Raw genomic sequence first — 27,649 nt, 5'->3', positions numbered from 1 at the left:
ATCATTAACTTTATTCAGAGACTGATTTTAGATTGTTTTAAGGGATAAAAGGGAAAGGCAGGTGAATGGAGGTAAAATACCTATCAGTTATGATTTTATGACCACACCAGCAAGGTTAAGGGGGAGACTAAATAAATGTAAGGCAGTATGTTCAGAGTGAGGTTGGAAAACTGGATAATCTCTGGTGCACAATGACTGATTTAATTAATTCCATCACAATGTCCCTGTGATCATGTTTTAAAGATCTCAAATAGCTGCAATTTAACTTAGAGAGATGAAGATGCATGAAGCAAATCAATGAAAAATGTTAGGCTGTGGAAAAACTCTAGTATTTACATACTTTTATTTAAAGAAAATTACAAAAATGACACTGAAGATTAAATTTTTATATACAGTAAAATATATACTTGTGCAAAATTTTAAATCAATAACATCAAGCTATCTAATCACAGATTATCCATCAATTATACAGAGACACCCATAGTTTCTGTCACCAATGACAGGAAACTATTGTAGTTACTGTGAAATTGTTACAACAAAACAAATTCCTCATTACTCAACCTCTCTGCTTTCCTCCTCCGAGTTCCAGAGACCTGTACTGCTGATTCAGTTTTCATTGTGCAATGTTTATCAACTTCATAATCTTTAGCATGCCCCTTTGAAAAGGTAAATATTGGATAATTATCCTTGGAAGGAGAGATCAAAACCTAAAATTGAAATAGAAATTAAATACTTTTCAGAACATGATCTACATTTTTAAACCAATTCTTTTATAAAAAAATCTTAAAACTACCCCTTATGAGTTCAATATTATCGCTCATTCTCTCTCTCGCCTCGGCCTCCCTCCAGACTGGCTGTGCATTAGCAGTTGCAACAAAACTATTACTGTTTGTGTATGCCTTTACCCAGATATATGACTTTATCACCAGGCTATAATAATGCACAATCCTTTTCACACTCAACCTTTGCACATGTACTTTTCAGTAAAATTCAGATTAACTGGGAGCAGGAACACCTAATTAATGATATGAAACAGGAAATCCCGCTTCTTATTACAATACAAGAGCAAGTCCTAGTTAAAATGAGTACATTCAATATAGAACAATGACTAAACCAGGAACCTTCCAGGTTTGTGTAATTCAGTATCACATCAGAGACCATTAATAATCGTACTGGGGAACCCAGTGATTACATTTTAACAATACTTCAAGCAGACATTCTAACCAAGTCCCAGATCAATGATGAAAGGTAAAACTGCAGAAATGTGAAATTATACATATAATGCTGCATAAGACCACTGATAAAACTATAAATGAATGAAGAGATTCTCAATTCCTCTCAGGCATTTATTTAATGTGCCTAAATTTTTTTTTAAACTTCAATGGGCCGGATCATGCTGTTCGCTAGTCAGCAGTTCTGTGGAGACACAAGCAAGCTGCAGTGTATGGGCCAGTGCATTCCTGATGTTCAACCTTGTGCATTGCAATGCAGAAGTTGAAAATGTGGTCACTCAATCTGTACTTGGTTTCTCCATTGAAGGGACCATGGTTGCAATAGAACCCAATTCAATACGCTAAATTGGAAGAAGTGCAAATTAATTTCTGTTTCATCTGGAAGACTGTTTGGGTCCCTGGAGAATGGGAAGGGACATGGCAAAATAGCAAGTGTTGCATTTTTCACAGTTATATTGGAATATGCCACGGGATGGTAGTCGATGGTGGAGATGGAAGAGTAGGACCAGAGGCACAGACAGAACAATACCATCAGAATGTTGAAAACAGGGGAGGAGAATGAGAAGATACAATGAGTCGTGGAATCCCACTGGAGGGAACAGGATTTATGGATGATCCTGCTGGGGGTTGACTGTGCGATTGATGAAGCTGATCTGGGATCTGGCTCGGAGTAGATGAAATGGGAGCAGTAGTGCAGGGAATTGAGGAGACATGGTTGAGAGCTACAACCAAGGTGGAGTGAAAACACGTTTAAGGAACAAGGAAAACATCTTACATGGAACTAGCATGGAAAATCTTGTCAGAAGAATAGATACAATGGAAAAAAGAAATGGAACTTAGTCACAACAAAAAAATGTGGATGTAGGCAAGACAGCTGTGTGAATCAGTGGGCTCATAATGGTTATTGGTAGCTAACCTGTCCCAAAATAGAGAGAGCTGTCAAAACACGAAGTACCCAGAAATGGACCATATGAGAGTAGGTTGGAAATTGCCAGTGAAACCAATTAAATATCAGTCCTATACAAGGACATGAAGCTGCAATAGTTATGAATGTTATAGAAAAAAAGTTGATGGAGGTGAACCTAATTGGACTGAAACACGAACCATTCCATGTATTTAACAAAAAGACAGGCATAGGTTGAGTCCAAGAAGTTGCCATAGTTACATCTTTGACCTGGAGAAAGCAAGTACGAGTTGAAAGATAAATTGTTCAATGGAAGAATGAGTTCAGGCAGGTAATGAAGAGTGACGTGGAGAATGACTTATTAGGCTTCTATTGAAGGAAGTGGGTCCCTCAGACCATTGTAGTATGGGATGGACTGAGGTAACGTGCCAGCTGGGATTAGGAAACCAGACACTATCTAATGGAGGGTATCGGAGTTATCATGGATGGATATGGGAAGGGAGTTGGGTAATCTTTGGGGTGGGAGATTGCAGCCTTCACGCGGTCCACCCGGTTTCAACTAATGCAATCAACCCAACGTGCACAATCAAATAAGATCAAATAGAACAAGTTGTCCGCCAACTTTAGGCTGTACACGCCGTACGCAAGAAGAAGAAGAAGATGGGAAGGAAGTGATCGAAGGAAGAAAGAATAGAGTCAAAGTAGGAAGAAAGAGACTCAGAGGGTAAGAACAAGCTGAATCAATGCCTCTACCAGAACAGTGTTTTTTATAGATCTTTGGAAGGGGTAGAACTGAACTGTATAGAATTGGGGGTCTGTGGCTGGACGTTGTGGTGGGTACATCACCCAAGGAAATTAGGTCATAAAGATCTGAGTGATATGCAATACAAAGACTACCTGAGGAAGAGTTTGCTAATGTGGTGACTATATTTAAACAAAGGATAGCTTTACATCTGTTAAATCAATAGTTTTTACATTTAAAATGGCTAATTCTAATTTTTACACAGAATAGAATTTAAGATAAATTACATTTCCTTGCAGTTAAGCACATTTTCATGCATTAATAGAATCATTTCCTCCCCAATTCAAACCAACTTTAATGTGTGCCATGAATGAAATAATCTATCAGAACTGCACACAATGTAAAGCTTCATTTAAGTCAGAGTATTAATGAAAGTGATTTGCCAAGCTTAGATCTATTTTACTTTCAATATTGCCACCTACTGGTGACAATATTTGACAACTATTTGAGAAAAACTGACTATTAAATGAATGAACAATGCTAATAAAAAAGTAAATTTAATACTGGACTTCTCATTGACAGGAATGTTTATTGTTAATTTGCATGCAGTCGTCACCAAACTGCTTTCAATATAGCTTTGATGAGTATGGTACACAAAATTAGTTGAACTTGAGGTGGTGAGTTAATTAAGTTTAAGGTTATGAAAGGAATTGACAAGATTGACCTAGGCAATTTGCTCATTGCATGAATTAATTCAAAAACCAGGTATGTTATGAAAAATGGAAGCGAGGCAGAACTTGTGTTCCAAAAACATAATAGAAGTGTATATGAAATCACAGAAGCCTTTTGAAGCGAATAATATGAATATTCTCAGGAACGGATTTTATGGAAAAGGAAGGACTGAAGGCCACATCAGGAAGATGGCACGGCCAATCAAAAAAAAAGACAGGCTTGGTAGCTTTCTGACTTCCGATCCTAAGAATTCAAATGAAACTAAAAAACAATTGGGGCATCTCTACTTTTCCCCTTTGGCTTCCAGCTGCTAACCAAGAAAATAATTAGCTATTGTCTTTTCAATACAGTACTAATACAATCACACACCATTGACAATTATGTTTCTTGTTCCTCCATCATTAACCAATAAAGTGTGAACATCTGCAGTTCAACTAAGCTTAAGGTTCGTAAGTATGGTTGCTTTAGTTTTATACTGAAGAAATAATGCGTAAACATTGAAGTCTATTCTCCAGTATCAATGTTGGAATCCTGGATTATTTTGCTACTGCTTAGCATTAGTGCAGCAAATCTCAATTAACTCAGAGCATCCAAGAATTGTGGTTTGATGCCACACCAAATTAGCATTTCCATATTAACTTAGAGCATTTACCTCTTGTAATAATAGTTGAATACATTTCACGACAAACAGGGAAAGAACAATTTACCCAGTGATTGCTCCCAACCTACACCATCAATAATTCCTGCCACTTACCTTTGTGACTTCATCAATTATTTGTTCAAAATAATATTGGCTGGAAGCATAAAGTCCTATGGTGCAGCTGGGATCCATTTTGCCAAATGGCATTTTTTTCGGAGATGGACAGTGATATGACTAAATGTAAAACAAAATAGTAGAATCAGCCCTTCGACAAAAAAACGCTGCCTGCTCCACTAATTCACTAACTAAAATATATACAACCGTATATAACATCAACTTTTCTTTCCTTAAACACCTATGTTTCTATTAGAGAAAACTTACCACAAAATAATTTAAATTATATAATTAATTCCAAACCTGTCTCATGCAATCAAATAAAGTTGTAATGCATGGTTACCAATGGAAAATAAAAAAGACAGAATCAGAGTTAGTTGGATGCATTTGCCTATAAATTAGATCATGTCACACAATTGTGTTACATGATACAAAATTGATGGTAGCCAGAGTAAAAGTCACCTGGTAAATTCCTGAAGAAATTGCACCAATTGCAAAATTGGACTGGCTTTTCTGGATAAGATGCATGGGATCAGATCAAACATTTCCCCAACATTAAACACACTCCCAGAGATGTCAATTGTCAAGCACTTTAATATGGGTGCTCTGTAAAGCTGTAGCCCAATCTGAGTTGTTTCTCCAATACTGTGTATATCAAATGCAGTACTCTGGACTGGACGAAGTGTATGCTTCAACTGGAAGGACTTTTTGATCTCTGGACTTTGGAATTGGAAGAGGTGAGAGGGCACATGTTGTGTCTCTGCAGGATAACAGAGGCCCTCCATCCTATTCCCTCTTTGACCTATCTGTCTGTGGCCCTCTACCCAATGCAAGCTTAACAAACCACCTCATGTCCCATCTGGGCTTCTTCCAGATTTAATATCAAATTCTTCAACTTTCAGCAATCTGCTTTCTCTGTCTTTATTAGAACTGGTCATTATTGCAGCAACTCAGTCGCATGCGGCTTCTTTCTCCCCTTTAGCACAGTGTGACCTGCTGTTAAGCATACACATTTGAATTTGTTGGCATTTTACGTCACTTTGTTTTATCACTTTCTAACATCTACCATTAATTATCAGCTTCAACAATCTAATAGATTCATTGTCATCATTACTAAGATTTTTTTTTTTTTAATTTCATGCTGTTAACTGAATTTAAACCCTGTACCCCTATTAAGTACGAGTCCAGGCTTCCTAGTCACCAATCAGGTAACTAAACCACTGCATCACCACTATACCTACTTAATTTTGTAAATATAACAGGAACACAACTATACACAAGAATTATAACACATCAATAAGAACTTCCATTTCTTTTAAAATTAAATGTTTAGCTTCAAGTGTAACCTAGAAATGTTGCCAAATGTATGGATCCTGCGCAAAATGAGAGCCAATCTCAAACCACTACCTGGTTAGTTTACAGGCATTGTTTTGAAATAATCTCTTGGTGCACAAATGTTTCTATGAAATTGGAACTTCAAATAGTCTTAATTGGATTTGTATGTACGTAACGTTGAAACATATGCCACACATTCACGAGTAACCCTCATAAATTTAACAAACAGGAAAGCTTAAAAGGTTCTGTCAACTGTATTACTGACAAGTTTTAACGACGATGGAAATGTGTTTATATTAGATGTAACGTGGCCCCTCACCACAAACAAAATCATTTTAATTTACAGGTAAAAGGAGAAGGAGAAGTTAGCGGTTTACAGAAACAAAACTTCACCTCGAGTGGGAAATCCTCCAAGCTGACATCCACGACTGATTGGCAGTAATGAGGATCCATGTAAATTAAACTGTCATCTTGAAGGACAAAAAAGAAATTCAAAACCCCTAATCAGACCTGTTCTTCAAATTTCATTCCTTCAAAATGTGCAACGAGTGCATGATACCTATACATCACCTTACAAACACAGTTTGGCTGCAGTCTTTCAGACATTTTGAATGGTCGACCCATACTTTGAACAAAATAATTTATTTCACACAAGCAATTATCAATATTTTTTTTAATTTTGCAAAACTCAATCAAAAATAAAAGACAATTTAATAGTATGATCTTCTGTCAATAAGTCTCAATGTTCCATGCAGTACAAAAAAAAAACTAATTATATGGAAAAAATATCATATATACAGGGATATAAAGAAAGAGTAAGGTCTGCCTCAGGTGACAAATGTAAAGAGACTGGTGACTCAATTAAAGGCAACAGTTAATACATTACAATTTTAGGACCAAAATCAACAGATCTCAGTTTCAGAGACAGTAGGATGTGTAGCTGCTGCATTATAATGCTTATGGAGCCACCATACAGAATTGGACGTACACAAAAAAGCTGGAGAAACTCAGCGGGTGCAGCAGCATCTATGGAGCGAAGGAAATAGGCGACGTTTCGGGCCGAAACCCTTCTTCAACCCTTCGTCTGAAGAAGGGTTTCGGCCCGAAACGTCGCCTATTTCCTTCGCTCCATAGATGCTGCTGCACCCGCTGAGTTTCTCCAGCATTTTTGTGTACCTTCGGTCTTCCAGCATCTGCAGTTCCTTCTTGAACATACAGAATTGGACATCTGGAGGGGAAGAGAGAGAATCTAAAATAAGTGAATACATGCAACAGACTAAATGCAAGGCATTCAGGAAAAGGTGAAAGCAAAAGATCATGTTTATCAGAATGAAGGAAGTCTGTTGATTACAATTACAGTAAGAAACTAAGCACAGACCATTTCAAAAGGCAAAGTTGGTGAAGGAAAGGATCGGTTGAACTAGTTCAGCTGGTAGAGCCAAATGATTTGTGTAAAAGTGCAACTTCAATATAATTCAATATCCATTGGCTAACTTTTAATTAATACAAATGAAGAATGCAAATTATCAGTAAGAGAACCAAATAATTGTTACAGCACAAGTGGCTAAACAGCAAAGTGTTTACATTAGCTCTCGGTACAGCAATCCAGTCAGTACCATTCCCTAATTATTCACAACACTATGTATTATATACTTTGTCAAGTGCTAAAATCCTTTTTGAAAGCATCTATTGATTTCTTTCCGACCCATCCCTATCGGTAGCGAGTTCAATATCAATGTCACTCAATAACAAAAACCTTTTTTCTTATGCTCTTTTGTATCTTTTGCCCCAAATTAAGTTCTCAAATCATCTGCCTTTTGGGAATAGCTTCCCTGCTTACATTCTGCACCAGTCATTATTTTGTAGCTCTTTCAAAGTATTTTTTCGAACTTTTCTGCTACAAGGACAAGCCCGTCAACTCCCATCCCAAGTTGTTTGTAAGTTTACTGGCCTTTGTAAATTTTCCCTAGTGTGTAGGGTGTGGATGAACAAGTGGAATAACATAGAACTAGTGTTAGCAGGTGATCAAGGGTCAGCATGGACACAGTGGGCTGAAGGTCCTGTTTTCATTCATTATCTTTCAAACCTTGTAACTGAATTTTTCACCCCTGGAATAATTCCAGCAAAGTGTTCTTTGCATCATCTCCACATTCTAACAACCAGCATCAGTGGGCTGTGTAGTTACATTACAATTACAGTAACCCCTGTCCACTTAGGAAACCTGAACGGAAACCTCTGGAGACTTTGCGCCCCACCCAAGGTTTCCGTGCGGTTCCCGGAGGTTGCAGGTGGTTGCTGGAGGTTGCAGGTAGTGGAAGCAGGTAGGGAGACTTACAAAAACCTCCGGGAACCGCACGGAAACCTTGGGTGGGGCGCAAAGTCTCCAGAGGTTTCCGTTCAGGTTTCCTAAGTGGGACCAGGGGCATAAGAAACCAACTCAATTTTTCTGCTCAGGAAATGAATGAATTTTCCCATTTCCAGCAAATGTTCCTGAAGTTATCAAGAAGTGCATGCAGACTCCCTTAATTACAATGGGTTTACATTCTTTAAAAACATTTTTTATTCTGCAAGAATTCATGAATCAGGAGTTAACATTCCATCATTGTATCCGTGACAGGAAAACTCTAGATTGCTGCCAATAGCTGAGATTTCTAATAACCTGAGTTTATTAAAAATAAAAAGTTACATTTAGAAGGTAAGATTAAAGTGACACTGAGATGCGGTGTGAGGTGAACACATGAACTATCTTAATGGAGGTGGATACGAGCTGTTCTCCGCCCTGTGCTCACCGGTAATTTTTGCAGCAGATCTGGTTCATTAAACCGTGATCACCAGTTACTTTTACTCTGCCACTTTACCAGGAGTGGGAAGTCTCCCAGCTGAAGTTGTTTCCTGAGAGATGTCGTTATTGGGCAAGCATCAATACCCGGCAGTATATGGGCGGAAATCCTGGGTGGGGACCAGGCCAGAGGACCTGCAGTTCCCAGGTTGTCACTTCACAATTCTCTTCATTTCACAATCCTCTGTACTTGGTTCCATCTGCCATATTTGCCCATTAGCTATCCCACAACTTCACATGGCTAACCACTATGCAGATTCTTTATCACACCTCCAAGCTTCGCTTTATTCCGAAATTCAGAAAATGTTACTCTGCATGCACAGTTAATAAGAGACAAGTCATTAATGTATAAACTCAATTCACTCAATTCTTCTCTAGATGCAGTTCCCAGGTTCATCTTCAGTAATCATTCATTCTTTCTCTCTAGTTCTAGAACATACCATTTTCTTAAATAAGAAAAAAAGAATCCCTTTCTTTGGGAATAAAGGAGATCCCAAAGTTTTTTTTATAAGTACATTAAAAACAAGAAAATAGCCAGGGAGAAGGCAGGACTGCTAAAGGATAAAGGGAATTTATTCTAGGAGACACAAGAGTGTATACAAAGTAGTAATGTACAGGTGGGCGGCGCGACTCTTGTCAGCAGCAGCCTCTGCAGTCCGTCTGTCTTTTTATTGTTTTCTGTCTTGTTCTATGTAGTTTTTATTGTTTTTTTTGTCGGGGTATGTGTGTGGGGGTGGGGTGGGGTGGGGGAACTTTAAGGTCTTTCCCCTGCACGGGAGACCCGACCTTTTCTTTGTCGGGTCTCCGCTGTCGTTGGGGCTGCAACGTGGAGCGGCCTCCAACAGGAATGACCTGGGGCTCCAGTCGCGGAGCTGCGGATTTACTCACCATCATGGAGCTGGCCGAGTCCGGAGCGGGTGGAGCTGTGGTGGAGCGCTGCTGTGACCCGACACCCGGAGATTCGGAAGCTCCAACCGCAGGTCTGTGGACAGTAATACCGGGAGCTCGCGGGTCCCTGGTGGGAGACCGCTTTTCGGGGCTTCCGCAACGGCGACTTCTCCCGCCCGAGTTGCGGGGTTGAAGATTACCTGGAGCGGGGCCTACATCACCGCCCCGCGCGGCTTGGAATGGCCGCGGGACTTTGTGAGCGCCCGCCGGGGCTCCAACACCAAGAGCCCGCCGGGGCTCCAACACCAAGACCCGGTGCGTGGCCTTGCATCACCCGGCGTGGGTTTAATGGCTGCGGGACATTTAACATCGCCCGCCGGGGGCTTTGACTCTGTCTTTGACTCTGACATGGGGGGGAGAGGGGAGTGCAGGGGAGAGATATGTTTAAGTTTTGCCTTCCATCACAGTGAGGAGGACTCACTGTGATAAATGTTTATGTGAATTGAATTGTGTTGGTGTGTGTCTTGGTTCTTTTTTTGTATGGCTGCAGAAACCAAATTTCGTTTGAACCTTATCTGAGGTTCAAATGACAAATAAAAGGTATTGTATTGTATTGTATTGTATTGTATATTGTAAACAAGAACTTTGAATCTGTATTCACCAAGGAGAAGGACATGGTGGACAGTGAGATCAATGGAGGGAATACTAATATGCTGCGACTAATATTCACAGAGCCTGATAGGATCTATCCCAGGTTACAGAGGGAGGCAAGAAGGTATTGTAGGGATCTTGACGAAGATCTTTGTATCTCCTCTAGCCACAGGTGTCTATAGGTAGATGCCTGTGGCTAGATTATCATAGGTATCTATACTGGATCCTTTGTTTGTGATACATATAAACGGCTTGGAAATAAATGTAAATGGGTTGGTTAGTAATTTTACAGACAACATCAAAATTGATGGAGTTGCAGAGAGGTAGCAAGGTTGTCAAAGTAGACAGTGCGATATAGATCAGTTGCAGAAATGAGCAGAGAATTGGCAGATGGAGTTTAATCCATGCAAATGTGAGGTGTTGCATTTTGGCAGGTGAAATGTAAGGAAAAGGTATAAAGTTAATGGCAAGACCCTTAACAGGATTGGTGTTGAGGATTCTTGAGGTTCAGGGTCTGAGCTCTCTGAAAGGGGCAACACAAGTAGATAAAGCGGTAAAGGAGGTGTAGGGTACAGTTGGGGCATTGCATACGAGTCAGGAAGTCATGCTGCAGCTTTGTAAGACTTTGGTTAGGCCGCATTTGGAGTGTTATGTGGAGTTCTGGTTGCCCCTTTAAGGAAGGATGTGAAGGCTTCGCAGAGGGTGCAGAAGATGTTTACCAGAACGCTGCCTGGATTAGAGGCCATTCGCTATAAAGAGGTTTATTTAAACTTGCTTACTTGGAGCATTTTGCCTCAAAGCCAGTTGTTCCAGGTTCAAGTCCCATATTAGTTTTGTACTAAAATCAAGGCCAATATTCAAATGTAATATTGAGGCAATATTCATAAAAATTGTGTTTTCAGATCAGATCTTAAATTGAAGGCCCTAACCTCTCTTTAAATAAACTTAAAATATTGCATGATTTTTGAAGAAATGCAGGGGTATTATTGTTGATGTCCTAAAAGTTTCCTTTAAATAGTAATTCCATAACAATACATGCTCATAATGTTGTGGTATATATATCAATGGCCCTGACAGAAGTATAGATAAGTTGGTTAGTAAATTTGCAGATGGCACAGCAATTGGTGGAGTTGTGGGCACTGAAGAAAACTGTCAGAGCATACCACAGGACAGATTCATTGATCAGGGAATTGCGTTTAAAAGTTAGTAAGTCATGTTGCAGCTTTTTTTCCCGGTCACCCCATTACAGGAAGAATGTGGAACCCCTGTTGTCTGTGATATATGTAAACGGTTTGGATGTAAATGTAGGAGGATTTGGACAGAGTGCTGAAGAGGCTTACCATGATGTTATTGGGTACGAGGGGTATTAGCCATAAGGAGAGCTTGTGCTAACTTGGATTGTTTTCTCCAAAATATTAAAGAACAAGGAGAGACCCGACAGAACTTTATCAAATTATGAAAGGGATATTGTAGGGTAGACAGTCAGAACCTTTTAACAAGGATGGAAATGCCCAATATGAGAGAACATAGCTTTAAGGCAAGAGGGCAGAAGTTTAAAGGAGATGGGCAGGGCAAGTTTATTTTTTAAACACAGAGTGGCGGATGCCTGCGTCGTGCTTTCAGGAGTGGTGATGGAAGGAGAAATGATAGTGGCATTTAGATAGGATCATAACTCTACAGGGAATGGAGGAATATGGATCAAATGCAGGCAGAAGAAATTAGTTTAATTTGGCATCACATTCAGCACAACATTGTGAGTTGGAAGCCCGAGACAGTAATGTTCAATGTTCTATTATATGACCTAGGAAAGGCTACCACATTTCCTTAGAATTTTTTGGACAATAATATCTCAATGCTTCCATCACTGATAAAATTGTAATATATTACAATTTGCAACCAAATCAGAAGGGCAACATGTATGATAATTACATTGGTGGTCATTGGAGAAAAAAAAATCCCACACCAATTGCTAAATATACAAACCTTGAAATCCGACAAAGTAGAAAGATTGCTTTGGCTTTCCACCAATAATTCCAACACAGAACTCAAGACTCAAGACCCCCTATTTAAGAAAAGAACTGTTAAAACATGTTCTACTTTTTTTTTTTTTTTAAATGACAACTCTACAATCATATCCTTTCTAAATTGGAAAACAATATTCAACCCCCACAATGATTTTGCATTTGGTCTACAATCATTTATGGTATAAGCCATAAAAAAACTGACAATACAGCTGTGGAGAATTCAAAACATTGGTAATGATTGTGCAGGAAATGGATAACTAGTGTTTGCATAATGGCAGATCTTTTCATATTTATTTTGATGTTAATCTCCATTACCATCATTGATGTAGTGAGTGAAGGTGGTGAAGAAATTAGGGTGTAGTGAAACAACACCTTTTTCCTAAAGGCCCTGTCCCACTGCGGTGACCTAATTTGCAAGTTTAGAAAAGTTTGCGCTCGACGCAAACTCGCAGCATGGTCGACTCGTGGTCCTAGGAGGTCACTGTAACTCTCCTTCATGCTTGAGGGAAGTTCCCGCATACTCGCAGCCTCAGTTTGGATGAGGAAACAATTTCAGCATGCTGAAAAAATTTCCGCCAGTAAAAATTGATCGGCATGGTTCGAGTGGAGTGACGTCGCTATGTAGTTATAGGCAGTCAAGGTAGCCGTAGGCAATCCCTTTGCTGACTGGGCATTTTAATTGGCTCATTGGGGTTTTCAGAACCAAGGAAAATTGACTGGTATTGTTAAATGCCCGCTAAACTTTATTAAAAGTTGTCTGGCTTCTTAAAAGTGTCTCCACTCCTTCCCTCCCCCCCTCCTCCACCCACCCGCGCTCTCTAAAGGACTTACTGTACACTGTGCCAGCCGTCTTTTACCTTCCTGTTCATCACGTGTGTGAATTTCAGACAGCGCTCCCCCGCTGTCCCTGGCCCCCGACACGTGTGTACGTACGTGTGCGTGTGTGTGTGTGCACGCGGTCGATCGAGCTTGTGGTTTCAGGCAAGTGCCCTCGAGCTTGAAGGTCGAAGACAGTCGCTGAAAAGTCACGTTAGTAGGACAGGCCCTTAATTTTCTGTCTCAAAGATCCTAATTATGCTGTAGTGGTGTGGATTCCGGCAGTCATCCATTAAAATTATATTTGTTCTACATTTTACTAAATTTTTGGCAAGTTATTAAAAAATCAAGTCAAATAGAGTTAATTATCCTATGCACAAGTACAGTGAGATACAGGTATAATGAAAATGTTGCTTGCAGCAGCATCACAGGCATAGACTCAAACACACAAAATATAAATTAGACAAAACAGTGACAATAAAAATACTGAAAAACAAGACCATGGCTAAATCTGATTATGCCCTGAGCTAATGTCTGCACCAGCAATGTGTCTGTGTAACTGTGGCCAATTCTATCATTCTGAAAGATCTTGCCTAATTTAAGAACCTGAGACTCTGGTAATCTGCAAGGTTGATTAATTTCCTGAGATATTATGCATCCTATTGAACCATAGAGGTGATTGCTATTTAAAAGAAAACAGGATTGAGTTTTTAACATTGGTATTTATAAAATTCCAAACAGTGTTTAATGGCCACAAAAACACAAGTATTTAATTGGCTGTTAACTGTCTTTCATTGTAAAATCTCTATAAAGAACATAAAAACTGTTTGTTTAAATGACTGAGCAGCCTTGACTCTGGAAACATTCAAGGTATTTATTACCTGTCCTGCTAAGCATGCTTAGTTAGCACTCTTTTCATATGTTAAGTGAAGTGCAATAAAAACTTATCATGTGGATAAATTCAAGGCCGTAGGCATGGGTAATCTATTACATGGTTTAGGAGGCTTTTAACACATCTTCAAAACAACATTCTATTATAACATCATTCCATGATGCTGTAATGATTTTTTTAAAATGCTACAAGTAATTTCAATGAAATTTCAAATAAACAAATATTCAGGCTACAGAGCAGAGTTGCATAGTGGCACAGCTATTAGAACTGTAGCTTCATAATGCTAGAAACTGTTCTGTCCTGACCTCAAGTACTGTCTGTGAGGAGTTTGCATGTTCTCTCTGTGACCATGTGGGTTTCCTCTACATATTCCGGTTCCCAAAGATGTGCAAGTTGCCCCTGGTGTGTAGGTAAGTGGTGATATCTGCGAGGAATTGATGAATGTGGGAAGAATTTTTTAAATGGTTAATAAGATTAGTGTAAATGGGTAGTTGCTCGTCAGCATTTTTCCATGTTGTTTCTCTTTCACTATATAATCAAAAAAGCTCAGCTGAGTAAATAGCTGAGCTAAGCAGGAGTCTGCAGGTTGTTTTGAGAATGCTTTCAACCTGAGTGGAATGGGTCGGGAGGTGGATCGGTGACACTTTGGAACCATGTCCTCCAGAGTTGCTGCCCGATCTGCTGAGTTAAGGGCCTGTCCCACTTACGCGTCCTTGGCTCGCAAATTACGCAACCTCGTGCTCGCTTGAGGCGTACGGGCACCATATGGCCGCGCGGGGCCGGTCCCACTTAGAAGCGCGGAGGGGTATGTAGTTGTGCGCGACATCGCGTGGGGCTCCGAAATTCTTGCAGTGAACGAAATCTTCGCGCGCCAACGGCCTGTCGTGGAACTGACAATCAAGATGGGACAGGCCCAAGACCCTGGAGCGACGCAACGTCTAATTTTCAACAGCAGCAGAAGCAGGCAAACGATCGCCGAACTCGGCCTGGGGCTCACGGCCGTTGCGGTCCGGATCCGCCCCCATTTCTACTCCCAGAGCAGGGCCAAGAAAATTGAAGATAGACACAAAATGCAGGAGTAACTCAGCGGGACCGGCAGCATCTCTGGAGAGAAGCAATGGGTGACGTTTCGGGTCAAGACCCTTCTTTGGACTTCCTCTGCTCAATCTCCACCAATCAGTTTTTGTTAAAATATTACTGTTCTAGTGGTCATACGATTACCAAACAAAAAGTGAAAATCTATTTGGGCTTTCTGGTCCAGATGAGATTTAAACATGGATTGTGCTTGGATCAGTACTTATAAGCTATGCAGCAGACAATTCAAAGCCCGACCTGAATTACTCTTTGCAAAGTTTGTACAAAAGATATGGATGAAAAAAAATTAACTATTCAAAATCTTGACAGTGGATCAAATATGAAAAATTACCCTCCCCGCCCCCCCCAAAAAGAAATTCTTGCAAGTTAAACAGCAAAATCAAACTGGCTCCTTGTTCCAAATTGTTAGAAAGCTCTCATTTTTCATTATGGGTTGTGAGAAAAAGTCTAATTTGTAAGTCACAAATAAGCAAATATATGTATTAAATCATACAAAATGAGGATGTGACCTAGCAGAGGTAGTTCATAGATCAATTTCCAGTGATGAATAAAAGTTTCCAGACACATCAGAAAATCTTCATTATTCCACTCCCGAGTCATAACCATTCAAAAGCATCATTAGTCACCTTGCACTTTTGAGCACCCCATTCCCACAAAACAAAAATGCTTCCCATGACTGGAGTAGAGGGCATTAGATACAGGTGAGCTAAGGTAATCCTAAAGTTGGACAGACTTGGATTGTTTCCTCTGGAACGCCAATGGCTGCGGGGAGATCTGATAGGTATATAAAATTATGAGGCATAGATAGGGTAGACAGACAGAATCTTTTTTCCCCAGCATGGAAACATCAAACTAGAGGGCATAGCTTTCAGTGAGAAGGGCAAATTTAAAGGAGATGTGCGGGGCACAGGATTTTGAGTGCCTGGAACATGTTGCCATTGTTGGTGGTTGCGGTAGATACAAATATGGCATTTAAGAGGCTTTTGGATAGGCATAAGCAAAGATTATAGAGCAGAACAAGATAGACCACTCCTCCGAAATCCAATGGGCTGACGTGTAGTACGTAACGGAACGTCACGGCCGCAATTTGTTTATGCCAAACGCGACATTTTTGGTAGGGGGGACGGACTCCACAGTTATACAATCTGCTCTTACATCAGGTCGCAGGGAAAAGCTAAAATACAAGAGGCTCCTCTAGTATCTTTGGGGGAAGAGGACGTTTCCTGTACTCCTGAGTTGATCCAGGACTGATTCTCGGTCCCCACGATACCAGATGAAGGCAGCCGGCGGGAGAGCCTCAAGCGTCTGCCCGCGGTCTGCGCTCCCGAGGCAGCGGGCAATGCTCCTCTAGTTTCTTTGGTGTAATCCGTTCCAAAGATTGATCCGCTCTATCATCTTTGGTGTAATCAGTGTTGTAGGGAAAAGTGTGTTATATATAATCGATCACTTCACATATTTAGTTAATATCATTGTAAATGTTATTAATACTATTGTAAATTGCTGCTCAATAAAATGGCGTCGTGTCATACCCATGTCATACTACTCTTTTTTCGCACAGTGGCGCATCTTGCTCTGCTCTATAATCTTTGGGCATAAGGACATGAAGGGAAATGGAGGGATATGGATTTTGTGCAGGTGGAAAAAAGATGGTCTTGCTACCATGTTTGGCACAGACATGGTGGGCCGAAGGGCCTGTTCGTATGCTGTACTGCTCTATGTTTCATTACATTATTGAGGTTAATATAGACCACCTTCCCCAAATACAAATACTTTTCATTGAGGCACCAGCCTTTGTAACAATGGAGAGCATCACAACCAAAACAAATCTGGATCTCATCAATCTTAAATACAAATGTAGTACTTGGCAGAAGTTACTCAAGAATAATTAGTAACAGGAAGTCAATGTTTCTACTTCTTTGGTTAAGGATGAGCCTTACTGGAACCACAACACCAGTATAAATCAAAATTTGTTTTAAAATGTGTAGAATTTCCTCACCATTAGTAATTTAATATGACCCAGGTCAGTATTATAGGATTTGAAACTAAAATGAAAAAAAGTTACAACAAAGCAGCAAAGAATCATCTAAATATGATGGAAAGATTTCCTATCACCGATACCTTTACAATCTCTTTGTATTCAGGGTTGACCTTCTCCCCTCCAAGTCTCACTGGTATTAGGATAACAACAGCATTTCTTTCTGATGAATTTGGCATTCCATGTTCATGGGTTTGTAAATGTTTTTCCATTACATCAGCAATATAAACTAAAAAGAGTGCAACACGTTAGTCACAGTTTGTTCTTATAACATTTGCAAATATGTTCTTTTGCTTCCCTGCACATACATTATGTTCAATTAAAAAATCAAGGCAACATGCTCTATTCCCTTGAAAATGTGTCCTTTATTTCTTGCCTTCCCCAAGCAAATTGGAAATCAACGTTTTTTGCCCACATTTAGTTCAATTTGGCTCTCACCTGGTTTCTCATGAGTTGAAAAAATATCTATTCAACTAAATGACTTCAGAAATTACATTATTATTCATTCTGTTAATGTAGAAACATTATTTAATCTTCTAAAAATGGATAAATTACGCTATCTGTGTTTGTAATGTAAGGGAAATTGAATGACTGGAGAGAAAATAGGGCCCCTCAGAATCCAGAGTGTCATCTCTGTGTGGAGCCGCAGGAGTTATTTGCTTCCGTAGGCAAAATCCTCAATGAGTATTTCTCCTATGTTCTTACTGTGGAGAAAGTTATGAAGACTGGGGAACTTGGGACAGTGAATGGAAGTGTCTTGCGGAAGTTCATATTATGGTAGAGGAGGTGCTAAACGTCCTCGGGTGCATGCAGGTAGACACATCTCACCGGTCTGATCAAATATGCACAAAGACGTTATGGGTAGCTAGAAAATAAATTGCAAGCGCCCTGGCTGAGATATCTGAATTATCATTAGATATGGGTGAGGTGCCAGTGGACTGGCAGGTGACTAATATTGAATGAATGAATACGTTTATTGGCCAAGTATTCACATACAAGGAATTTGCCTTGGTGCTCCGCCTGCAAATGACAACTTGACATACAGTGACAGTTAGGAATGATACATAAAACATTAAACATTAATTATAAAACATTATTGATTAAACATGTGAATTAAATAAAATACCAGAGCAAAAGGAGGCTACAGATTTTTGGTTACTGAGTAGAGCTACTACTCGTCGAAAAAAAGCTGTTTTATGTCTGGCTGTGGCAGCTTTGACAGTCCGTAGTCGCCTTCCAGAGGGAAGTGATTCAAAGAGTTTGTGGCCAGGGTAAGAGGGATCAGAGATGATCTTATCCACTCACTTCCTGGCCCTTGCAGTGTACAGTTCGTCAATGGAGGGAAGGTTGCAGTCAATAACCTTCTCAGCTGATCAGACGATTCGCTGCAGCCTCTGGATGTCGTGCTTGGTGGCTGAGCAAAAACCAGACCATGATGAAGACGGTGAGGACAGACTCTACGATAGCCATATAGAATTGGACCATCATTGCCTGTGGCAGATTGTACTTCCTCAGCTGCCGCAGGAAGTACATTCTCTGTTGTGCCTTTTTGACTGTGGAGTCGATGGTAGCCTCCCACGTAAGGTCCTTGGAGATGATGGTTCCCAGGAACTTAAAAGACGCCACAGATGTGACTGTGGTGTTGTTGATGGTGAGTTGAGGGAGGGGAGGGGAAGCTCTCATAAAGTCTACTATCAATTCCATGTCTTAAGAGCATTGAGCTCCAGGTTGTTGCGATGGCACCAGGACGGCAGCTGTGACACTTCCTGTCTGTAGGCAGATTCCTCCCCATCCTGGATCAGTCCAATCAGGGTTGTGCCGTCCGCAAACTGGAGAAGCTTGACAGAGGTGTCAGTGGACGTGCAGCCATTGGTGTAGAGGAGAGGGGAAAGTACGCAGACTTGCGGTGCTCCTATGCTGAGGGTTTGCGGGTCCGAGATGTGCTTTCCCAGCCTCACATGCTGCTTCCTGCCTGTCAGGAAGCTGGTGATCCACCGACAGAGAGGTTCAGGCACAGTCAACTCAGAAAGTTTGGAGTGTAGTAGCTCTGGCACAATGGTGTTGAATGCAGAGCTAAAATCAACAAACAAAATACTCGCTTAGGTCCCCTGGCCATCTAGGTGCTGGAGGATGAAGTGCAGGCCCAGGTTGACTGCACCATCCACAGATCTCTTGGACCGATATGCAAACTGCAGAGGGTCCAGCAGGGGGTTCGTGATATTTTTCAGCTTGGCCAGCACAAGCCTTTCAAGGGTCTTCATTACTACAGAGGTCAGTGCGACAGGCCTGTAGTCATTAAGACCAGTAATCCTTGCCTTTTTGGGTAAAGGGACAATAGTGGAGACTTTGAAGCAGGCTGGGACAGTACGGGTTTGCAGGGACTGGTTGAAAATGTCTGTATAGACCGGTGCCAGTTGTTCGGCACAGAGCTTGAGAGTAGAGGGGGAAACATTGTCTGGTCCTAGTGCTTTCCGGCTTTTCTGTCTTCTGAAAAGCCTCTCCACCTCCTCTATTTTTAATGATGGAGAAGTGATGTTGCGGGGCACGGAAGAGAAGGGAAGAGAAGGGAAAACACCCAGCAACATGATCTACCTAGGCATAGCCAGGAGCAATTCTCTTACCCACATATCTCTTAAAAGAATGTTAACACAGGAAACCCTTCCACAAGCTGGTCCTCACTAGTGTCTGTGACTTTAAAGCTCAAGCAGATTCACATGCTCTTGCTCTGCTCTCATAGTTTAGTCCCTGGTATATTTCCCATCCCAAGAGTTGGCAGCAAGTATGCTCCACCCACATTATTTATTTACATGGCACAAGCATTCAAGATTTTTGACTGCATTGCAAGGTTCTCCAGAGTGGAAGCATTCAGAGAGTGCACTCATGTCCTTAGACAAGACCCTGACAATTTCCTGCCAGAAGTGTCCCTGAACAAAGATCACAGCTATTGCACATACTATTCTGCACCCTCCGCGCTCCAACCATCAAAAGCAATCAACCACATCTTTGTCATCATGCAGCGTTCATTCAAACCCCAGTGAGTGGAAGAGTGCTGCTTGTATTCATTAATGATCCGTGGTTACAAAGCAGAGTAGCGTTAAACCAATAACATATTTTTCAAATGGGCATGAATGAATTTTACAATCTTTCAAGAGCTTTTTTAAAAACAGTGTTAGGAGAGTCATGTACCAAAATTAAGGCACCCAAAAATGGGCCAATGGATTTCCAGGTTCTAGTTTTAAACTAAATTTGGTTCTGTAGTCTAGTTTGTGTTGAGATTGGATACAGTTCACATTGGGCATTTTCATGCAACAGAATCAAATTTTCATCCCTCAAGGAGGACTTTAAGCCATGAATCAGGAAATAAGACCTATCTCTTAAATACTACACAAATTACATGAACATTTAAACATTTCTGTTTACAAATGTTTCAGAATACACTATTAAAATATTAAATAACTTCACACAACCTACCTTGACACATCTCAATCCATTCCCATTCAATAAGCAAAATAATTAACTTCAAAATTAATATAAAATGTCTTTCCTGACATTTATAAAGAGACCAAGACAAGTGCAATCAATTAGGAAATAAATAAAAGATGATAAAAGATCACAAGGTGATATAAACTGCAAGATGATACCCAAACTTCTTAGCTGGAGAGGACAAGCAGGTATCAGAGGCTCAATTTATAGCACACACTGCTTCATGCTCCACAGACTTCACTGAAGCAAATGAACAAATAAATAAATAAATAAATAAATAGACAGTTCGGGCTGAGAGTAAATTGCAACTGACCTAAACACACCTTCCGGTCGTCTGGCAGGAGAGATTAAAATCAAGGCCGTCGATCTTTCTCATGTGCTTTATATGACTGCCTGAGTTGACATTTTGAAGCATAATGCCCTTTGCACCATCTTTCTAAGATGGAGATATTGTATATAAAACCATAAACCTACGGACAACAACATAAAGTCTTGTCTTCTTGCAAAATATGTTATTACATTTGTACTCTTATGGTGTCTTAATCAAAGCTCTTCCATCCCATATCCCTAAAATGGTAACCTATCTTTTTTCTTTCTAATTCAGATGCTGCCTGACCCATTGTACAGTTCAACCATTTTCTGTATTTATACAAAATGAAAGTGGGAGTTGTGGTTTACTAAAACAATGACATTGTTTATACAGGAATAAATATGCCGCCACAACCACCTTGATCTTCATTCCAAATTGACAGCAGTGAACAAAAAGGATTAAAATTATGCTCCTGGAAAACACAAGAGCATTGACTCTTAATAAATCAAACACGAGTTATGTTCAATAATGTTAAATGCTGCCTGGCATCATCAATTTCAAATGACTGGCAGAACTGGGCAGAATGCCCAGCCAGCTCTCCTCATTACCATACCATGGCACTCACCCGTACAGTCCTGAGCAACATAAACTGTTATTCCTTGTAGCTCGGGCTCCACTGCATCTTCCACTGCTCTCCTAACAAAATGAATTTAAATAGGTTTAGACATTCACCATCGAATCAATGTTAATCAAATTGGACTCACTTTAATTCTAAAAAAACTCTGAAACAGCTGATTTTTTTTTTTTAAACTGAAGAAAAGTTTAAGGACAACCAATCAATATTCTGCACTTCAGCACCATTTTGAATAACTTTCTTTAAAATGTTAAACTTTTTTTTAAAAATTGTACCTAAAATGAACACTGTTGGTAAATATATTACTCATTCATGCTTCCCAAGACAGCATGGGGACTCCAACTTATATCATGGCGAAGGGCCAAACATTGCGCATTTTAAAAAGAGATAAACCATCTAACCTTGAAATACAACGTGCTGTTACAATGTTGACATTTCCAATAATTTGCAAAATTGCCTGATACATAATGTTCACCAAAATGCAGGTCATCCAATTTGACTAATTGCAGTAAAACACCAATAATCTGACAACCTTGTGACTTTGATGGTATCAGATTGTCAGATTTTCTGGACTATCAGATGCTGTTCCAACTGTCACTCCAACCCATTTATCATTTATTCTTCTTTTAAAAAGCTGCTTGGTGAACCAAGGGTCAAACTATCTGGATGTAAGATTATATCAGACTTTTTAATCACTCAGACCGTCTAATCAGTCTGCACTCAACCATCAGCAGAGTAATGGGAGGGTCATCAACAGTGCTGCTAGGTGACAATTACTCTCCAAAAGCCTGTTCACCGATATCCAGTTCCTCATCAAGACCATCGAGCTCCAGGCCTTCGTCCTACTGATGACCAATCGGACAAATTGCAGAGGTGAGGAGATATCAAGGTGACTTTTGACTGACTGCAGCATAAAGAAGTCCTTGTAAAACTTGTATCAATTTACATCGAGCAGAAACTGCGCTCGTGGCTGGAGTCAAACCTTGCATAAAAATGATGGTAGTAGATGATGGAAGTGAATCATTCTAGCCCCACACATCATTGCAGCAGTCTTCAGTGCAGGAGCTGTCCAATGTTCCACCGATTCATCAGTGACTGTCCTTCCATCTCACAAGATCAGAAGTGGATATCTTCAATTCATTTACAACCCCTCAACAAAGGAAATAGTCCATGCATAAACACAGCAAGACTAACACAACATTTGTGCATTGGCTGGTAAGTGGCATATAATATTCATGATACAAAGTGCCAGGCAATGACCATCTATAACAAGAGGCTAACCACCTAACCTTGACGTTCAATGGTATTAACGTCACCTACAATCATAGGAGAAATTCAACCACATCAATAGCATGAATACTGTAAAAGCAGGTTTAGAACTGGGTATCCTGCAACAAATGACTCTCCTCCTGACATTCCAAAACCTTCCCACCATCTAAATAGCATAAATCTACTCATCTGGGTGAACGCAGCTCTGACAGCTCAAGGAGCTTGACATCACAGAGCACAAAATGATCCACTTAGTTACTATATCGTCCATCATCCTAAACATTTATTCGGTCTGCTGTTGGTGAAATTAGCAGCATATATACCATACAAAAATGTCATTGCAGTTACTTGCCACACTATTACAACAGGAACTCCCACGCCCATGACTTGTACCACCAAGATAAGCAAGAGTAGCAGGGGCATGAGAATGCCTCCACCAGCAGGTTCCCCTCCAAGTTGCACATTCTGTTTTAGAAACATATCACTGGTCTTTCACTATCATTGGGTATAAATGCAGGCACTCCAAACACCACAGGATTTCAGCGGTTCAAGATGATGGATCACCATCACCTTCTCAAGAGGAATTAGTGATTGGCAATAAATGCTGGCCTTGCCTGTAATGCCATGATACTAAAACACAAATTAAAAAATGAACAAAAAATGTTCACAAACCTCTTAAAATGTAATATCCACACTGCCTCAAAGGAGATCATGGCCTGTGACCACACAGAATAGAGGAGAAGCATTGATAAGGGCAAGAGTATTTATACCTGTATAACATTCTAAACAACCCATATGCCTATCCCATAAGTATCACAACAGTGTGCAAGTCGTGCACAATGGTGTTTAGCTGCCACTAACTGGAGTGGAAGCAGGGCCGGATTTAGATGCAGAGAGGCCCTAAGCTGTTCCACTTGTGAGGCCCCCTCCGCGTTGGTTTTCAGCGCTGGCGGCGAGGCAGCGACCGGACAGCCATGGCGGCCAAATCTCCCACAATTCAAAGCAAGGGAGAAAGTGCCCAGCGCCGACCAGTTGCCGTTGCAGTGCGCATGCGCAGGGCGGCCGATGATGTGCTGGCCGTGGTTGTGCGCATGTGCAGGGGGAAGGACGTGCAGGTCGCAGCAATGCGCATGTGCAAGGCGGCCTGCCGTGCCGGCGGATGAGGAGCGAGTGGAGCCCGGCGGCCCGGACACGGATAGCGGGGGGAGATGGAGAGAGAGAGAGATAGAGAGGGGGGCCCGCCCAGAGTTGAACGGTAGGTGGCCTGCCTTGGCTGGAGGCCCCCCTAGACCTCGAGGCCCTAAGCTTAAGCTTGTCTAGCTTATAGGTAAATCCGGCCCTGAGTGGAAGCAAGACATCAATGACTGCAATCAATCATCTTTGAAGATGACGACTAAATGTTATATTTCTATTAACTCAAGTTAGCTGCATGCAGCACAATTGTCGTACCACTCTTCACATTAGCAAACGATCTTTGGAGGGAAGGAGGGAAGTGGGGGAGAATGGTTGCAAAAAGGTAGTAACAGTGCGGGGAAATGAGGAGGACATATTTTAAACACCGGGTGGTGCTTGACATAGAAACCAGATCTAGATTAAGGATGCATACATAGGGCTAATTATTCACAATTACAATGGCCCATTTTTACAGCAAAGGTTGTAGGCTTGATAACATCTTGGCTCTACTGGTAAAGGCCAGCACATCAGAATTAAACGACCCTTCATCTCAAGCAAGCTGTTGCAATACATCTTTGATGCTGGTATCTAGCCAACAATTTGGAAAGTTGCCCAGATATGTGTTACCACACAAAATAAAATCCCAAGATAAATCTAGCAATGAACAATTATCACTCTCTTCCCAATCAAAAGGTGTTGGAACCATCACTTTGTACCATTAAGTGACACATAATAATCAATAACCCACTGAACCACTTGTTCTTGAACTCAAAGATTTGGTACGAACTTAAATATACATGAATGAAAGGGAGAGTGCATGCCTTCAGGATCAAACATATATTCAACTAGGCCTTACTTGAAAAGAAAACTGCATAGCAGTTGGAATCATACCAGTACACGTTCATTACAGTAATTAGAAGATAATTATTGCCGCTTGAAAATATCTGTATAAATATTCCTCAAGGTAGCTTCCTTGGCTGTTCCACTATTTCATTTACATTTTTCCTAATAAGTCACCACTGTATTTAATCAAAAACAATTCCACAGTACTGGGCTCCATTTATCCAATCTATTCATAATGAAACAACACTGGCAGCATACTCGTGTTATCATCCTTTCTTACGACATAGCAGCATTTGGCCCATCAAGTCTATACCACCTCTCAAAGCAACCCAACTAAATTCATTCGCTCACATTCCCCAATAACTATTTTACCTCATAGCCATCACTCCCCCCCCCCCCCCCCCCCCCCCTATTCTCCTACCACTCAACTACAGGAGGGGTAATTTACAGTAGCCAATTAACCCATCAGCTAGCCCATATTTGTAGTGTGAGAGGAAACCACAGTGTACAGGGGGAATATGCATACTTCCACATGGACAGCACTAGAGCTTCGGATAGAACCGGGTCACTCTAACCACCAGAAAGCAGGACTCCCTGCTGCACCATTGTGCCATTCCAATAAGCATCAGATAAAGAGGCCTTCAAACTGAGACTTAAAATCTCTCCTGACCATGAAGGCATAATCATTTCAAAGTACCCCACCTTTGATTATTCATGCCAAGGAATCAGTAGATTTCAAAGATAAAAAAAAAGCACAATAGTGGTGCAGCAGTTAATGCAGCTGTGTTACAACCCTGGGGACCTGGGAGCAGGTGATGAAGTTTACACTGGATTTCCTAGTTCTTCATCCATCCCAAAGATATGCTGAAATATTAACCCATCGCTGTAAAATACGCCCTAATGTAGATAACTTCCAAAAGAAGCACATGGGAGTTGATGGAACTCCTACAGAGAATAAGTTACAGGATTGTTCTGTATTGTACTAAATAAGCAGCATAGCAGAAGGCTAGTTAATCAGTCCTCCCAACATTGGACTGCATATCCATCCACCTATAGCGAATACCATTTAAAGTATTCAGCACCACAGCTTGTCAAGTTTACTTCAACAATAGCTACTGTTTTCTACAACCTCTATCATAACAGCCACTCTGTTGTGACAATTTTACTTAAATTTGCCCCCACGCTGTACATGACTGCCTTTAAGAAGGCTTGTCTGGAAGGTTAGAATACATGTGATCGAGGGCGACCTGGCAAATTGGATGTAAAACTGGCATAGCTCTACGAGTCAGAGGATGGCAATGGAGGGTTGTTTTTCAGATTGGGAGCCTACGACCAATGACGTGTAGCAAAGATCAATGCAGACTTCCTCCACATTTCAATTGCATTAAAACACATTTTGCATGTGATTACAATAAAGTTATTTCATATACAAAAATGTTCAGAGCATAAAATGCATTATGGAAAGTGAACTGCAGTTTCAGGCAGGAACGAGTGCATGTTTGAACCCAATTACATTCAGCTACTTCAGGAGTATGATCACAAGAAATAGATAAATATGGCATCATTCAGCAAGGCATGTGCCAACTCTCTTGGCTAGTTATCTAGCCAAGTGGGCAAGGCAAAAGAAAGGTATCCAAAATAATGTGTAAAAAAAACATTTTGGTTATATTTGATTCTTTTGGTTTTAAGCCTCATCACAATATCTGTGATTTAAACCAAGTGTACAATTTAAAGGCTCCCTGCTTCCTTTCCAAACCGCAATGTGCAAAATCAATATTCACAATGTAGTTAGCTATTTGAACTTTGTTCTTCCAAAATATTTAATACCCCTACATTTTTGAGCCCTGGTAGCTGTATCATGGTAGCTGTATCACACCGAGTTTGTCAATAGAAAACCTGTAAAATCCACTCACCTTAAAATGTGTGCCACTACAGATGGGCCATACCAATCCCCAGCTCGCTTGCCAGAGTTTTCACCCAACTCTATCAGTCTATGTATTCCAAATGTTGCTGCTGGACTGTCCCCCAACCAAGAGACTATGGTCCGATGCAGCTTTTCATCCTCGCTTGTTGCATCGACTGTATTTAAAGATAGTTTTTCATCAATAGACAAGTCCGGTTGTTGACTTATGTCCTGAAGTGAGTTTTCCAAAGGTGGCAGAAAGGTAAAACCTGCATTATCATCATCATCATCATCATCAGATTCTGATATGTTCAACTTGAAGAATTCAGATTCCATGGGAACCATTTGTGGCACATCTTCCCAGACCCAATCTGCAAAAGAAAATGTCAAATATATATATTTTTTAAACTGCAAAACCTTATCTTGACCATAATAGTGTCATAAAATACATGTATTTTCAGGAGACTCACAACATTCTGATTACCAATTCCTCCCCATGTTGTCATCCTATTATCACTCCCTTTCAAATCAGCTAACATGGTACAAACAGTGATCAAGCTAGGTATACTGTTGATCCGTATAGTCAATTGCATACAGAGAGTGAGCATTTTAATATGTATATACCAAAACAGCATTGTAAAGTCTAATGCAGTTTCTCATCAAAACAACACACTCACCTCGACCAAGAAAATGGAGCAGAAGACTTTGTGCTAACAACATTTGACCAGACCTTAGCGTGCAGCCCCAGCCACAATCTGTTGTGAGAGAGGATCCTTTTAACTGTGGGAATTCACGGCGGTATGTGAGCCAAACCCTACTGATGAAGTCCTTACGGAATTGATGCGCATTATTTGAAACCAGTTTAGTGTTTGTAGCTGCACCCATGCAGCTTGGTGCAGTCTCGTCCGTTCCTGGAAAATGAAAAGCAGTAAAATATAAACATTAAAAATCAATCGCTTTGACGTTTTGTTACAATAACCTGACAGTAACAGAAAAGGCAATTTGTTCTATTCTATGGAGAACCAACAAGGAGTGTTCATTATAACAATGACTACACTTCAAAACTGCTTATTAATTATAAAGTGTTTTGGGATG

General features: G+C 40.6%; 1 protein-coding gene across 2 annotated transcripts in view; it reads right to left on the bottom strand.

Annotated features, from left to right (window-relative positions):
- Positions 1-333: 333 nt before the first annotated feature.
- atg4c (autophagy related 4C cysteine peptidase) overlaps positions 334-27,649 on the bottom strand; it is a 46,095-nt gene continuing 18,779 nt past the window's right edge. Inside the window, exons 4-11 of one of the 2 annotated variants that reach the window (XM_033028272.1) lie at positions 27,232-27,465; positions 26,565-26,925; positions 21,358-21,428; positions 17,023-17,168; positions 12,061-12,139; positions 6,093-6,169; positions 4,365-4,484; positions 334-707 (exon numbers count right to left, since the gene is read on the bottom strand). In XM_033028272.1, coding sequence (XP_032884163.1) covers positions 531-707; positions 4,365-4,484; positions 6,093-6,169; positions 12,061-12,139; positions 17,023-17,168; positions 21,358-21,428; positions 26,565-26,925; positions 27,232-27,465 — 1,265 coding nt within the window. In that variant the 3' untranslated portion in view covers positions 334-530. The remainder of the gene's footprint in view (positions 708-4,364; positions 4,485-6,092; positions 6,170-12,060; positions 12,140-17,022; positions 17,169-21,357; positions 21,429-26,564; positions 26,926-27,231; positions 27,466-27,649) is intronic. The other variant, XM_033028271.1, reaches the window with a different exon arrangement.

Source organism: Amblyraja radiata, chromosome 10 (genome assembly GCF_010909765.2).
Source record: "Amblyraja radiata isolate CabotCenter1 chromosome 10, sAmbRad1.1.pri, whole genome shotgun sequence".
NCBI lineage: Eukaryota > Metazoa > Chordata > Chondrichthyes > Rajiformes > Rajidae > Amblyraja > Amblyraja radiata.
Note: the sequence above shows the minus strand (reverse complement) of the source record. Positions and strands in the feature narration are given on the sequence as shown.